This window comes from Caretta caretta, chromosome 14 (assembly GCF_965140235.1).
Source record: "Caretta caretta isolate rCarCar2 chromosome 14, rCarCar1.hap1, whole genome shotgun sequence".
Classification (NCBI taxonomy): Eukaryota; Metazoa; Chordata; order Testudines; family Cheloniidae; genus Caretta; species Caretta caretta.
Window position 1 is genome coordinate 45,793,524 of NC_134219.1, and position 13,990 is coordinate 45,807,513.

Here is a 13,990-nt window from a genome sequence, read left to right on the forward strand (position 1 = left end):
TCCTACCCGCCCCTCCACCACATGATGGGGGGGGGGGGTGAGATGCATGATGGGAATTTGGAGGACTGAGTTGGGGGGCGGGTGGCTGCGCATGGAGCCGCGGGCACGGCACTGGAGGGAGCCCGCGGCCTCTTATCCCCGGGGCAGCGGCCCAGGCGTGAGAGAAGGTGGGTTCCCCCGGGCTTGGGGGGGGGCAGAGAGGGGAGCCTGGGGGGGTAGAGAGGAGAACCCTCAGGGGGGCTGAGAGGGGAGCCCTCGGGGGGGAGGGGAAGGTTGGGGGGAGCAGAGAGGGGAGCCCTCGGGGGGACGGAGAGGTTGGGAGGAGCAGAGGGGGAGCCCTGGGGGGAGGTTGGGGGCAGAGGGGAAGCCCTGGGGGGGAGGGGGAGATTGGGGGGCAGAGAGGGGAGCTCTCGGGGGGACGGAGAGGTTGGGAGGAGCAGAGGGGGAGCCCTGGGGGGAGGTTGGGGGCAGAGGGGAAGCCCTTGGGGGGGAAGGGGAGATTGGGGGGCAGAGAGGGGAGCCCTCAGGGTGGGGGGGAAGGTTGGGTCGAGCAGAGAGGGGAGGGGGAGATTGGGGGGAGCAGAGAGGGGAGCCCTCGGGGGGAGGGGGAGGGCAGACCTTAGGGATATAGGTAGGGGCAGAAAGGAATCCCCTCTAGTAGCAGGGTGGGGCAGTGGGGAGATTGCTAGGGAACTGAGGGAGGCAGAATGGGGAACCCGTGAGGTGGATGGGGGCATTGCTAGGTAATGGGGGCCCAATGGGGGGATACCTGGGGGGTGGATCAGCAGCAGCCTTCCTCCCAGTTGTGGTGTGTGGGGGGGTGGATGGCTGGGAAATTGGGGGGTAGGGGGCAGGGGTGAATTGGGGAGTTGGTAAGATATTTGTGGGGGGGCAGAGGGGGCCACTTTGCAGTAGAAGGTGGGAATTAGGGGACATGGGGGGGGTCCCTTATGCAGATCTCAAGGCCTTGTACAAAGGAGGTCAGTGTCCTTGGGGGCGGGGCTGGATGAGCTCTTGAAGTTCCTTCCTGCCCTACATTTCTATGACTCTACGACAATCCCTATTTTCCTGGTTGGGGGGGAAACTGAGGCACAAAGCGGTGACTTGCCCAAGGTCCCTTAGCAGGCTAGTGACAGAGCCTGGACTAGAACTTAGTTCTCTGGAGTGTCTGTCCATTAAGTCTTCCTGCCTCGCCTCCAAAGCCGTTCACGCCCTAGCCTCCTGTTTCTCAAATGCGGCCACCTGGAGCTTTTCTCGTGGCCACAGCCTGCTGGGCAGTGACTGGGGGGTGCAAAGCATTGGGCCCTGCCCCAGGGCCACCAGCAGGGGTTGGGCTGAGCCCCTCTCTGGAACCACAAATGTCAGAGGAGCAGGCTGCCAGTGAATTCCCCACCTTCCCAGGGGCGGTGAGACTCGGGCTTCGGGCTTCAGCCCTGAGGTGGCGGGCAGCAGGCTCCGGCCCTGGATCCCGGCTGCACGGCAGCAAGTGCTAGCTCTTGGCTCAACCCCTGCTGCCTTTCCAGCCCCCCATCCATCTCCCCTGGCCCCCCGCTGTCTCCCTGCCCACCTCCCCATCCAGGGCTTAATTTGTCCCCTGGCTTGCCAGGGCTGAGTAAGTCTGCTGCGAGAATTGATATTTGTATGTTTGTTAATATCGCTTTTCACAGCCTCCCGGCTAGCTAGCAAGTCTGCCTCTCCGAAGAGCGGTATTAACAAGCATCACTTTTTCACAGGAACAGACTTACTACCTAGCAGATCTCTTTTTAAAAAAAAAAAAAAAAAAGGCAACCAAAAAAAGCCAAAGAAACACCAGCACAAAAAGACAAGAATGTGCAAAGCACCTTATTTGTGTTTCTATTCTGTGTAGGTCCAGTAAAGAATAGAGATCATTGGACGTTACTTTTATTATTACGTCTGCAAAAAACCCCCCAAAAAACCCAACATAAATAAATTACCGTGATTTGGATGTGTATCTGTGCATGCGGCAACGAGTCCTGTGGCACCTTATAGACTAACAAACATATTGGAGCATAAGCTTTCGTGGGCGAATACCCACTTCGTCAGATGCATGGAGTGGAACTTTCCAGAGGCAGGTGTAAATATGCAAGCAAGAATCAGGCTAGGGATAACGAGGTTAGTTCAATCAGGGAGGATGAGGCCCTCCTCTCACAGCTGAGGTGTGAACACCAATATCTGTGCATATTTATTTGTTTTTCCTAAAGTTAATTAAGTATTTTAGGAAACGTTGTCAGAGTGGCCGCCAGCAAAAAATGTGTTGTGAGAACCCCTGGCTTGGCCCCACCCAATCATCTCTTATTCCCCCTGGAGATCTCAGCTCTTGCCTCCCGTCAGCCCTCAATCCCAGCCTCCATCGCTTTGGTACATTTTCGGACAGGCCCCTTTGTGCTTTCTCCCCCGCTGCCCCTTTGTGCTTTCTCCCCCGCTGCCCCAACCATGTCCACAGAGCTCCCCCGTCGTCGTCCTTCACGCTCTCCTTGGTCATGGCCCCTGCTGCCGTGGATCCACCATGTCAGTGCCCCCAGTTTTTACCCAGGCCCTTGGGGGAACCCTGTCAGTGGGCCAGACCCCCAAGGGGTCCCACTCTTCCTCCGAGACTGACCCTCTGGGCTCCAGCCCTCCTGCTTCATCCTGTGAGCTCTGCCCAACTAGACTCCTGTAGAGACTTGTACCCTCTTTAGGGACCAGTGCAAACCAGCCTGTGTTTGCAGGGACACCCGGCAGCCTTTTTGAAGCGGAGCAGGGTTTAGTAATTGACTAGAAGTCCTTAGGTTAGAACTGGCGCAATGAAGGTTAAGACATAATCCATCTGGCCAGGCTGCTGTGAACTCCAATCTAGTCCTTCTCCCAGTCCCAGGTGAGAGCAGCCCGGCCTCTCCTGAAAGCCGACTCCTCATCCCCCTCCCCGTCACGGCTTCCATCATCGTCTTGGGTTTTCCACTGGTACGGGTCAGCCTTTAACAACCCCTTCAGTCTGCCCCAGAAAGCCAGACAACACACGTTCCTTGTGTGTCCTGTTCTGCCCCAAGAGCAGACGTAACTCTTTTGCCCCCAATCAGCAGCAATGAAGAGTACAGAGGGAAACTGAGGCACGGTCATTGGCTTAATCAAAACCATGGAATATGCCCACTTTGTCACAGCTGTAATTGTTTGGCTGCTGGTGTGTTACAGCTGCCGAGCGACGCTGTCTCATTCTTCCCATGTGCTCCCTGCCTGTCTGTTTCTTGTCTTAATGCTTAGATTGTCGGCTCTGTGGGGCAGAGACCATCTTTTTCTTCTATGTTTGTGCAGTGCCTGTCACTGTAGGGCTTGGGCTCCTAGGTGCTACTGGACTACAGATAATAAATAATAACAATAAACCAGTGACCCTAGCTGGAGATTTTCAGCTCTTTGGAGCTGCAGCTGCCTTGCATGTGTGTACAGCACCTAACGCGATTGGGCTTCGCCTGTCTGGGCGCTACCGTAATGCATATAATAACACTCCTTTTAGAAATCAGGCCTAGGAGCTTATCAGCTGAAGCTCCCAACATCAAGTGCCAGTGCTAAATATCCACTCATACCTGGTGCAGATTAGCCTCTATTCACAAATCACAAGGGAGTGGAGCCAAACTAATGTCGCACCCCAGCTAGAGGGCAGATCCCAGACCACAGAGGTGCTGGGGGAGTCGGAAACCTCACTGGGGTTCTGCCACTAGAGGGAGAAGGAGTACACGGTAGGTAAAGGTGGGTTACCTGGCACAGATCCCCTTCGTCATGATCAAGGATCCTAGTTTTCCGTAATAAAAACCCAACGTTCTACAATTAAAAAAAAAAAAAAAAAAACCATAAAAATCTGTTTTTCCGGGATTACAATAGAACGCTGAACTTCAGTTTCCCGAGCCAGAGGATATCTCGGTATCCGTTGAACACAGCATTTTACTGATATATTTACAGTAGTGAAACCCTGAAACGATCCACTCAGTTTATTGTTCCTTTCCCGTTGTCGATGGCCTGGCTGGTTCACCCCCGTTTTTGTTCCTTTTCTTTCCGTTTACGTTCAGCGCTTTCTACGTATTCTACAGTAGTCGGCCTTCGAACGCCATCTGCAGCCTTGCCATTTCCATCACCGTGAAATTTGTCCTTTCCGAGCTCAGTGGCACGGTCTTTAGGGGGGATTTTTTAAATTTTCTGGCGTCTTTTCAGAACTTTAATTCCTCACAGCGGGAGGCTGAAGTGGAATTTGAGCTGCAGGAAAACCCGAACCCCTGTATGCCCTTGGGTAACCTCTCAACACTGGAGGCAGTTTCTCGGAGTCTGTTTAGCTGTGTCTGTTCAAAAATCAACCACCAGAGAAGGCGGTTGTGCATTTTTTCCCGTGGCCAATACGTTTCTAGGCTCCCTGCTCATGCCTGCTCTGCCCTGCTGCCTTCCAGGGGATGGACTCCGTGATGAAGCTGCAGAGGGTGCAGCTGAAATGCAAGAACCTACACGAATTCCTGCGGGGGCTGAGCCCGGGAATCCTGGATCGTCTCTACAACCACCCCGCCACCTGCCTGGCTGTGTTCCGGTGCGTGGGCTGGCCCCTCCCGCCGGCGGGACAGCTGGGTCTGAGCCGGGGAAGGGACAGACTGGGAGGACTGTTCCAGCACTGTCCACTAGGGGGTGTCTTGGCCCTGAGAGAGGAGTTTGGGCTGGAGGGGCTCTGTTCTAGCCTGGGGTTCCCATATAGGGATGGGGATTGGGGCCGTTTCTTAGGTCGGGTATCAAGAATCGTTGGCTAATTCTGAGAGATGGAGGAATTGTTGGCCTGGATCTAGCCTGATATCCTATCACCCTGCACCCGGCCCATAGAATCATAGAATATCAGGGTTGGAAGGGACCTCAGGAGGTCATCTAGTCCAACCCCCTGCTCAAAGCAGGACCAGTCCCCAGTTTTTGCCCCAGATCCCAAATGGCCCCCTCAAGGATTGAACTCACAACCTTGGGTTTAGCAGGCCAATGCTCAAACCACTGAGCTATCCCTCCCCCACATCTAGCCTGGTATCCCGCCTGCTCCCCAACCACTACAGATCAGACCCCTGGGCCCATCTAGCCCAGTATCCTGCCTGCTCTCTACTATTCCAGATCAGGCCCATGGGCCCATCTAGTCTGGTATCCTGCCTTCCTGCAATGCCAGATGATGTTGGACCCATGGGCTTGTCTAGCCCGGGCATGCCCAAGTCGAGCTGTCCTGTTGAGTGCCCCTGGGGGCCTGTCCTTGTGCTTTGTGTTTCACAGTGAGCTGCCGGGACTGGCGAAGAACTACGTGATGCGGATGCTCTTCCTGGAGCAGCCCCTCCCCCAGGCGGCTGTGGCATTGTGGGTAAAGAAGGAATACGTCAAGTGAGTCCGGGGGCTGGAGGGCCTTTGAGGTGGGATAGCTGGAACTTTGAATACTGATCTGGGGTCACCACCAACCAGTCCCCCAAGCCAGCCAGTCCCCCTGGCCAGGAGCTGGATCAGGGTTGGCGCCCCCTAGAGGGGAAAGGTCCATTCCCCACCTCCCTGAGCCAGCCAGTCCCCCTGCCCTGGATTGGAGTCAGCACCCCCTAGAGGGGAAAGGCCCCATGTCCTACTCCCTGCCCTCCAAGCCAGCCAGTCCTCTGCCCTGGAGCAGGATCGGAGCCAGCGCCCCCTAGAGGAGAACGGCCCCATATCCTATGAGTCAGCCAGTTCCCCAGTCGCGTGACCAGCACCAGAGGAGGTCATAAACTTCCCATAATGCACCTCATTGTGCACAGTCACCCCATGGTCCCAGATCCCTTCCTGACCCCCCCGGCTGGGGTCCCAGCCCTTTCCCTGCAGCCTGGAGGTGGCCGCAGGCTCTCGGCTCACTCGCGCTTTGGTCTCGCCACAGGGAGCAGGAGGAGAGCTCTGACGTCCTGCTGGGGCTGCGGCTCTGGCACACCCAGCTGCTCCCGGGGGGCCTGCAGGGGCTGGTCCTGAACCCCATCTTCAAGGAGAACCTGCGCATCGCCTTGCTGGGCGGGTGAGAACCTGAGGATGGGGGGTGGGGAGCCGCTGCATGGATGCCCAGGCACCCTGCGCAGGAGGGCTGGGAGTTTCTGAGGGAGTTAGGTGCCTTCTTTCTATTGACTGACTCCCTTGGACTGCCGGTGCTGGATACCTGATTCCTTTAGGTCCCCCTGGAAACCCCAGCCGTGAGCAGTGCAGCGCCCCCACAAGGCAGTCACTAGCCTCACTGCCCAGAGGGGGAAACTGAGGCACAGAGAGGGGACCGGATCCGCTCATGACAATATAAATCATTATCAGGACTGGGAACAGAACCCAGGAGTCCTGACTCCCAGCCCCCCTGTTCTAACCCACTGGGCCCTACTGCCCTCCCAGAGACACAGCCCAGGAGTCCTGGCTCCCAGCCTCTTTCACTCTCCCCCTCCAACCCACTAGACACCACTTGCCTCCCACAACTGGGGAAAGAACCCAGGTGTCCTGCGTCCTAGCCCAGAGTTGGGGATAGAACCCAGGTGTCCTGATGGATCACTGAGATCAGAATACTTAATTACTTGGATCTGGTCTCTATGCCAATTAGACTTATTTAGTAGTGTAGTCCAGTAGGTAGGGTGGGGGGGAAGGGTGGGGAACCAGGACTTCTGGGTTCTCTGCATACCTTGGATTGGGCGTAGTGGGGTCTAGTCGGTTAGAGCGGCGAGGCTGGGAGTCAGGACTCCTGGGTTCTGTTCCCAGCTCTGGGAGGGAAGTGAGGTCTAGTAGGTTAGAGCAGGTGGGGCTGGGAGTCAGGACTCCTGGGTTCTATCCTCATCTGTACCACCCGCCTTGCTGGGTAACCTGGGGCGAGTTGCCATAAAAAGGCACCTGCAGTTCGCACCTGCAGTTCACACCTGTGGCCACCTAGTGGCGCTGCTGCTCAGCGAAGTCAGCAGAAGGCTTGTGTTCATGCCAGGCTGGGTAACTCCAAGGGCGCGGTGCAGGTTTAAAGAGCCAGTGCCCATTGGATCACAGGTCCAACCGGTGGCCTGTTCTGACCCTGATCCATTTTGTGTCTCGCCCCTGGCTTTAGGGGCAAGGCCTGGTCCGATGACACCAGCCAGCTGGGACCAGACAAGCACGCGCGGGACGTCCCGTCACTGGATAAATACGCCGAGGAGAGATGGGAGGTGAGTGCTGGTAAACCCCTGCGTTGACCCCAAGAGGACCCAGGAGTCCAGGCTCCCAGCCACCACCCTGTTCTTAGCACTAGACACGACTCCCCTCCTGGAGCTGGGGATAGAACCCAGGAGTCCTGGCTCCCAGCCCCCCCTGCTCTAACCACTAGACCCCAATTGACTCAACTGGGTGGACACTTCTGTACTAAGATAACGCCATAAACATTTCCCAAACACCTCCAGTACAAAGTATCCCAAAGCACTTTGCATGCTTCACATCCTTTCACCCACACACTGAGATGCAGCCACCTCTGGGGCGGGGCGGGGCGGCTGGGTTCCAGGAGGGATTTTTGCCACTGACTAGGGGAACAGGGTTGAGAGGCCCTCTGGTGGCAGAAAAGGGCAGCACCTGCAAATGGGGTGCGTGTCTGGAGCGTTCCGGGTTGCTGACCTGTCCATGTGTCCATCTGCTGCTGGCCCAGGTGATCCTGCATTTCATGGTGGGCTCCCCCAGCGCCGCCGTCAGCCAGGATCTAGCCCAGCTCCTCATCCAAGCCGGGCTCATGAAGAGGTGAGTGGGGACACCGGGCCTTTCCCTCTAGGGGGTGCCGGCTCCGATCCAGCCCCAGGGCCGGGGACTGGCTGGCTTGGTGGGGAGACTGGGATGTGGGGCCTTTCCCCTGCAACCAGCCCCCGTCTCTGGTCACCTAAGGAGGAAGACCGAGGGCTGGACAGGCCGGGGACCCCCAGCTCCTCTCTGCCTCCTAGTAGCTGCTGTAGTAACCCAGCCTGCAGTTGCGGAGCGTGCTGAGTCCTGATCCCTGTCTCCCCCAAACCCCCTCAGCAGTGAACCCGGAGAGCCCCCCTGCATCACCTCCGCCGGCTTCCAGTTCCTGCTGCTGGACACGTCCTCCCAGCTCTGGTACTTCATGCTGCAGTACCTGCAGTCCGCAGAGGTGAGATCTCCTCCCCAACCCCTAGTGCCTCCCCCCTTTCTCTCTTCCCCCTCAGGCCATAGAGTCCCCTCACTGCCTCCCCCCTCTGTCTGCTGTTGGAGTAGTCCCCTTCCCCCCACTATCCTCCCTCCCCCACTGTCTGCCCCCCCCCAACTACCTCCCCACTTCCCAGCAGCTCCGCCTCTTGCATCCCTGCCTCCCACCCCCCCCGGGGCTGTTTTAACCCCTCGTTATCTCCCCTGCAGACCCGAGGCATGGACCTAGTGGAGATCCTGTCCTTCCTCTTCCAGCTCAGCTTCTCCACCCTTGGCAAGGTATGGCTGGGAACCTCCTGCTCTAACTACTGGACTGCACTCCCCTCCCAGAGCCAAGGCTAGAACCCAGGAGTCCTGGCTCCCAGCCCTCCTCCCGCTCCAACCCACTAGATCCCACTCCCCTCCCAGAGCTGGGGATAGAACCCAGGAATCCTGGCTCCCAGCCCCCGCTCCTGAGCAAATTGATTTAACTGGGGTTTGGATCAGGTGTACAAGGCAGGAAGGCAAACACAGTAAGTTCTATCATGAACCTCTCCATGGGAGACCGGCTGGCTGTTCGTTCCCTTTACAATCATAGCGTCGGAGAGCCTCACAGGGAAAGGGTATTGCGCCCATTGCGCAGCTGGGGAAACTGAGGCACGGAGCAATGAAGCAGCTTGCTCCAGATCACGCAGGGAGTCAGGGAATTGAGACCAGATCTCCTGAGCTCCAGAGCAGAGCTCGAACCACTAGACCCTCCTTCCTTTTGCTCCTGCAACACATGGTAGAAAACATCTACAGGGACATGGCTGCTGCTGAGAGGAGAGGAGGGAGGTTAAGGGGGGAGCTGCGTGAAATTGACCCTACTGGTCAATTTCAGGCTGTGGGGAGAGAATTGTGTTGGGTGTTCGCCCCCCAGGGGGCAGGGCTGGGAGCCCCCTGGCTGGGAACATGTAGGATCAGACAGGGCAGAGCTATGGGGAGCGATTCTGAGGGGACTGATAATATGGGAGCTGCACTGGGGCTTCCTTATGTCTGGAAACAAAGCGTCTTTGCTTTCGCCCCCTCCCAGGATTACTCGGTGGAGGGAATGAGTGACTCGCTGCTCAATTTTCTTCAACACCTTCGGGAATTTGGTCTGGTCTTCCAGAGAAAGGTAAGTGGAGAAGGACTGGGGGGGCATTGGCAGAGCCTGGGTGGGGGGAGCTCAGGGCTGGGCTAGCAGGAGGCTGCGGGTCAGGGTTGAGGGGCACCGGCGGAGCTGGGGGCTGCGGGTCGGGGTTGAGGGGCACCGGCGGAGCTACGCGTGGGATGAGGGTCTCCGCAGACACCCCGTGTTTCCCCCCCTTGCAGAGGAAGTCGCGGCGCTATTACCCCACCCGCCTGGCCATTAACTTGTCCTCAGGAATCTCCGGCACCACCACGGACACCCACAACCAGGGCTTCATCGTCGTAGAGACCAATTACAGGGTCTACGCGTACACAGGTCAGAGGTCAAGGGCCAGGGGTCGCCCACATGGCTAGTCTCCAGTCCCCTATCCCCTCCTCGCTGCGGCCCCGGCACATGGGGAGTGCAGGGGTAAATGAGAGCAGCAACTGCTGCCTAACAGGCCAGAATCATGGGACCCAAGGGGGAGGGGGGAGAGTCAGGACTCCTGGGTTCTATACTCTGCTCTGGAAGGGGAGTAGGATGTTGTGGTTAGAGGAGGGGGGATGGGTTCTATCTCCAGCTCTGGGAGGAGAGTGGGGTCTAATGGGTCAGAGCAGACAGGGGCTGGGAGTCAGGACTCCTGGGTTCCATTCCCAGATTGTGCCTCGGTTTCCCCCTCTGACACAGGGTCGGTGATCCTGACCCCTGTGTGTACAGGCAGGGAGATCTATGGGTGGGATCCCCCATACGCTGCGAAGGATGGTGACTCTCTGGGGGACACTGATTCCATGGGATGGTGCTGGTCATGCCTCCAGGGGGTGGGGCTTCCTTAGATAAGGCCACAACCTGATTGTTTGTCTCCTATCCACTGCCCCCCCCGCCCCGCCCCAGACTCGGAGCTGCAGATCGCGCTCATCGCACTCTTCTCCGAGATGCAGTATCGCTTCCCCAACCTGGTGGTGGCCCACGTGACCCGCGAGAGCGTCCAGCAGGCCATCGCGAACGGCATCACAGCCGAGCAGGTGAGAGCCAGGGGACAGGGGCCATGGGATCACAGAGACCCCGTGAGGGCTCCCACCTGGGACGGGATTGCCCCTGATCCCAAGCAGTGGGGCTCCCAGCCTGCCCCTTGCGGGGAGAAACGAATCAAACATTTCCTGCTTTGGATAACCCAGTCCCCTTCTCTGCACCCCCACCAGGAGGCAGGACTCCTAAGTTCTGTTCCCAGTTCTGGGAGGTGAGTGGGGTCTAGTGGGTTAGAGCAGGGGGCGCTGGGAGCCAGGACTCCTGGGTTTTGTCCCCAGCTCTGGGAGGGGAGTGGGGTCTAGTGGTTAGAGCTGGGGTGGGGGGTTTGTCTCTGAGGCATCATATGGACCCGCACTCACCCCCCGAGGGGACAGTCTGGTTACGGGGACGGATCATCCAAGGTGGGGTTGTACCCGCAGCCCTGGGGGGAGGGACAGGCTGTGGGTGGCTGCTAGGGGGCGCCGGCTGGTTACAATGTCCTCTTTGCCTGCAGATCATCCACTTCCTACGGACCAGAGCGCACCCCGTGATGCTGAGACAGGTGAGGAGCTGGGGGGCTGGGAGCCAGGACTCCTGGGTCCCCAATCTGTATAGCATTGATGACAGTATTTCTCTAACTCCTCGGGGCTAGAGTGAACTAGCCAGGGCAGAGATGAAAGGGGCTGGGCTAGAAGAAAAGCTGATCACTGACGGTGCAGGGCCGGTGAAGGAGGCAGGTTCGAGATGGGGGAGGTTCCAGAGACCCAGTGGGCAGAGGGGAGGGGGCAGGTACCATAGAGATCAGGGCCCTATGGGTGCCAAGATGGTCTCCATCCTTGGGAGCTGTGGGTGGGTCGTGGGGCTGGTAGCTGCTGAGTGACTCCTCGTCTGCTCCCCCCACAGACCCCTGTGCTGCCCCCGACCATCACGGATCAGATCCGGCTCTGGGAGCTGGAGCGCGACCGGCTGCGCTTCTCCGAGGGTGAGTGTCTTGGGGGGAGGGCTGGATGCTGGGGGGGCCGCAGCAGGGGAGGGGATGGTGCCCTGGTGGAGCCTGATGGGTTTTTTCCTCCCTCTCTGCCCCATTCGCCTCTCTGTTCCCTCCCTCCATTCCACTTACCCATCTCTCCATCCATCCTCTATCCATCTCTCTCCTCCATCCCACTTATCCATCATTCATCTCCCCTGCCTCATTCTCCCTCCATCCTTCCCTTCTACTTATCCATCTGTCTTGGCCTCTTCTTCCTCCTCCATCCATCTCTGACATCTCCATTCCTCCACACATCTTTTCATCCCTCTCTCCATCCCCCACTCTGCCCCTTCCCCTCTATTCATCCTTCATTCCCCTTTTCTGCCCCATCCCCTCTCCTTCCGTCTCTCCATGTCTCCCACTTTTCCTTCCATCCATCCTTCCTTCCCCTCTGCCCCCTTCCCTCTCCTTCCATCTCTCCCACTTTTCCATCCTTCTATCAATCCATCCTTCCTCTCCCCCTCCTTCCATCTCTCCATGTCTCCCCCTTTTCTTTCCATCCATCCTTCCTTCCCCTCTGCCCCATTCCCTCTCTCCACGTCTCCCACTTTTCCTTCCATCCATCCCTCCCTCCCTTTCCCCCGTGCAGGCGTGCTGTACAACCAGTTCCTGTCCCAGGTGGACTTTGAGTTGCTGCGGAACCATGCCCGGGACCTGGGCGTGCTGGTCTTCGAGAACCCGGCCAAGCGCCTCATGGTGGTGACGCCTGCCGGCCACTCCGATGTCAAGCGCTTCTGGAAGAGGCAGAAGCAGAGCTCCTGAGGGGACCCCGTGCCCAGCCCCGAGGAGTGGACTGCTGCTCCCCACCATCCGATGCGGGGGGAGAGCCCACTGCACTGAGTGTCCAGCAGTTATATCAGGAAGCTCAGTGGATCTCCAGCAGGGAAGGGGTTAAATTGCAGCACCTCCTTCCCCCGAACTGGATCTCTCCTTTGGCAGATTTCTTTCCAGCAGCAAAGAGGTTACATGATGACACGCTCCCCTTCCCTCCTGTGGTGGAGGGGGGGCTAACTGGTCCTGTCCCTCTGCATCAGTTTTTGAGGGGCTACTTTGCTGATTACCCTGGAACCCCTGGCTGGGGGTGGAGTTGGATGCACCTTCCAAGATGTGACTTAAGGTTGCGATCATGTTAGAAACATTTTGGGGGGTAGGTGTACGTGGGTCTGCACCCTGACGTCTGTGGGGTGATCCAGGGCTGGGTTATACTCCTCAGCCCCCCCTGCCCCCAACCCTGGCTTGATGCTTTCCAGCAGCTGGAGGAGGAGATTCTTCTGGGGCCTTTCTCCTCTAGGGGGCGCCAGCTCCTATCCTGCCCTAGGCCAGGGGACAGAGACAAAGTGACTTGAGCCTGCTTTTCCTGTTGGGTGTAAATGAGTAACCCCCCTGGCCTTAGTGCGGCTGATTCCCCTCTCATCTGGTGTAAATCAGGAGTCACACCTGATCTGAACCGGTGGCAACTCCATGAACGGAATTGGAGTGACCTGATTCACACTGGCCAACCAGATCAGAATCCAGCCTTGACTCTGTCATTGATGGGCTACTCTGGATTGATACTGCACTCAGCTTCCAGGCCTGGCTCCATGGGTGTCTCTGGATTTACACGAGGGGAACAGGAGAATCCAACACCTGTAAATAGGCTTTTCTAACTGTTTTAGAGAGGACTGAATAAAGCTCCCATTGGAAAGTTTTGTATTTGCTGGCTGGCTGTTGTCATTCCTGGCTGACACAGGGTAGCCCCTGCAGGCAGGCATGGTGTAGCAGGGGAGCCCTGACTTGACTTTCCCTGCACCCAGGGGGATATCAACAAGTCCATTATGTTAGACGCTAAAGGGCACCCCCTGGTGGAGGGGCTCAGGCCATGGAAAAGCCAATGCAGAATGTAAAACTTTCACCCCAACAAACATCTCGGCTTGGGGAGCCTGTTCTTAGTCCCTCTGTCCCCCACCGGAGGCCAGCGCTCGCCTCAGGTCTAAAAAGGGACTTTTGTGGCCGGGAAAAGGAGAAAGTTTGGTGAGAGGATGGGAATGCTGACAAGGCTGCTGTCTGCCCCCCTTAGGGAAGGGAGGTTTGGGGTGAAGGCACAGGACTCCTGGGTTCTAGTCCCCCCTCGGTGCTGTCCCTGTGCCTCTCTGCACTTCTGTTTAGCCAGCTGTAAACCAGCAATATAATTGATCACAAGGGTGCAATCGAAATCCCTTACTAGTTTTGAGGTCCTCAGCTGAATGCCATAGAAATGCCTACGACTAAATACCATGTGAAAAACCAGAGGGGCTGGAGGTCCAGGAAACTAGCTTACATGGCTAAGAGCCCATCAGGGCCCCTTCTTTGTAAAGTAAGTAACGACTTGTCCATGGGGCTCCTGTTGATGTCGGGATGGTGTACTAAAGCCATCTAGAAATGGAAGGTGTGCCAACAATGGAACCCACCGACCGACGGAGCCTACTGCAGGAGACGCTAATTGTGTAAAGTCTATGGCCAGTTCCCATGAAATGTTAAGGACGTCCTTATTTCCTTGACCCGTCATGCTGACCGAGACAGCTGTAGAGGCCACAAATAGAGGCCTCAGTTGGACCTGTTTTTGGAAAGCAGGCCTTCTATTATGGGTATGTGGACTAATTACATACACATTGTGCCTGGACTGCACAAAACTTTTTCAGACAAGTCAAGGCCCTGGT

The 13,990-nt window shown here is 57.3% G+C and overlaps 1 protein-coding gene across 2 annotated transcripts; it reads left to right on the plus strand.

The window, feature by feature from the left end:
• The first annotated feature begins 39 nt into the window (after positions 1-39).
• GTF2H4 (general transcription factor IIH subunit 4) lies at positions 40-13,007 on the plus strand. Of its 2 annotated transcripts, none has more exons than XM_048818649.2 (14): positions 40-167; positions 4,431-4,564; positions 5,275-5,379; positions 5,894-6,025; positions 7,076-7,172; positions 7,643-7,731; positions 8,005-8,116; positions 8,362-8,430; positions 9,203-9,286; positions 9,484-9,616; positions 10,172-10,302; positions 10,800-10,847; positions 11,189-11,267; positions 11,905-13,007. In XM_048818649.2, the coding sequence occupies exons 2-14, from the start codon at positions 4,434-4,436 to the stop codon at positions 12,075-12,077; spliced, it is 1,383 nt and encodes a 460-aa protein (XP_048674606.1). In that variant the 5' UTR covers positions 40-167; positions 4,431-4,433; the 3' UTR covers positions 12,078-13,007. The 2 variants fall into 2 exon arrangements, with proteins under 2 accessions (XP_048674606.1, XP_048674608.1); XM_048818651.2 differs by having other exon boundaries at positions 8,008-8,116.
• The last annotated feature ends 983 nt before the right edge of the window (positions 13,008-13,990 follow it).

Bases quoted from the DNA above. Each gene is read 5' to 3' on its own strand.
- GTF2H4 (XM_048818649.2), top strand. From the start codon at position 4,434: ATGGACTCCGTGATGAAGCTGCAGAGGGTGCAGCTGAAATGCAAGAAC. The intron at 7,173-7,642 runs GTGAGTGCTGGT...CTGCTGGCCCAG, and splicing joins ACGCCGAGGAGAGATGGGAG to GTGATCCTGCATTTCATGGT. The intron at 9,617-10,171 runs GTCAGAGGTCAA...GCCCCGCCCCAG, and splicing joins CAGGGTCTACGCGTACACAG to ACTCGGAGCTGCAGATCGCG.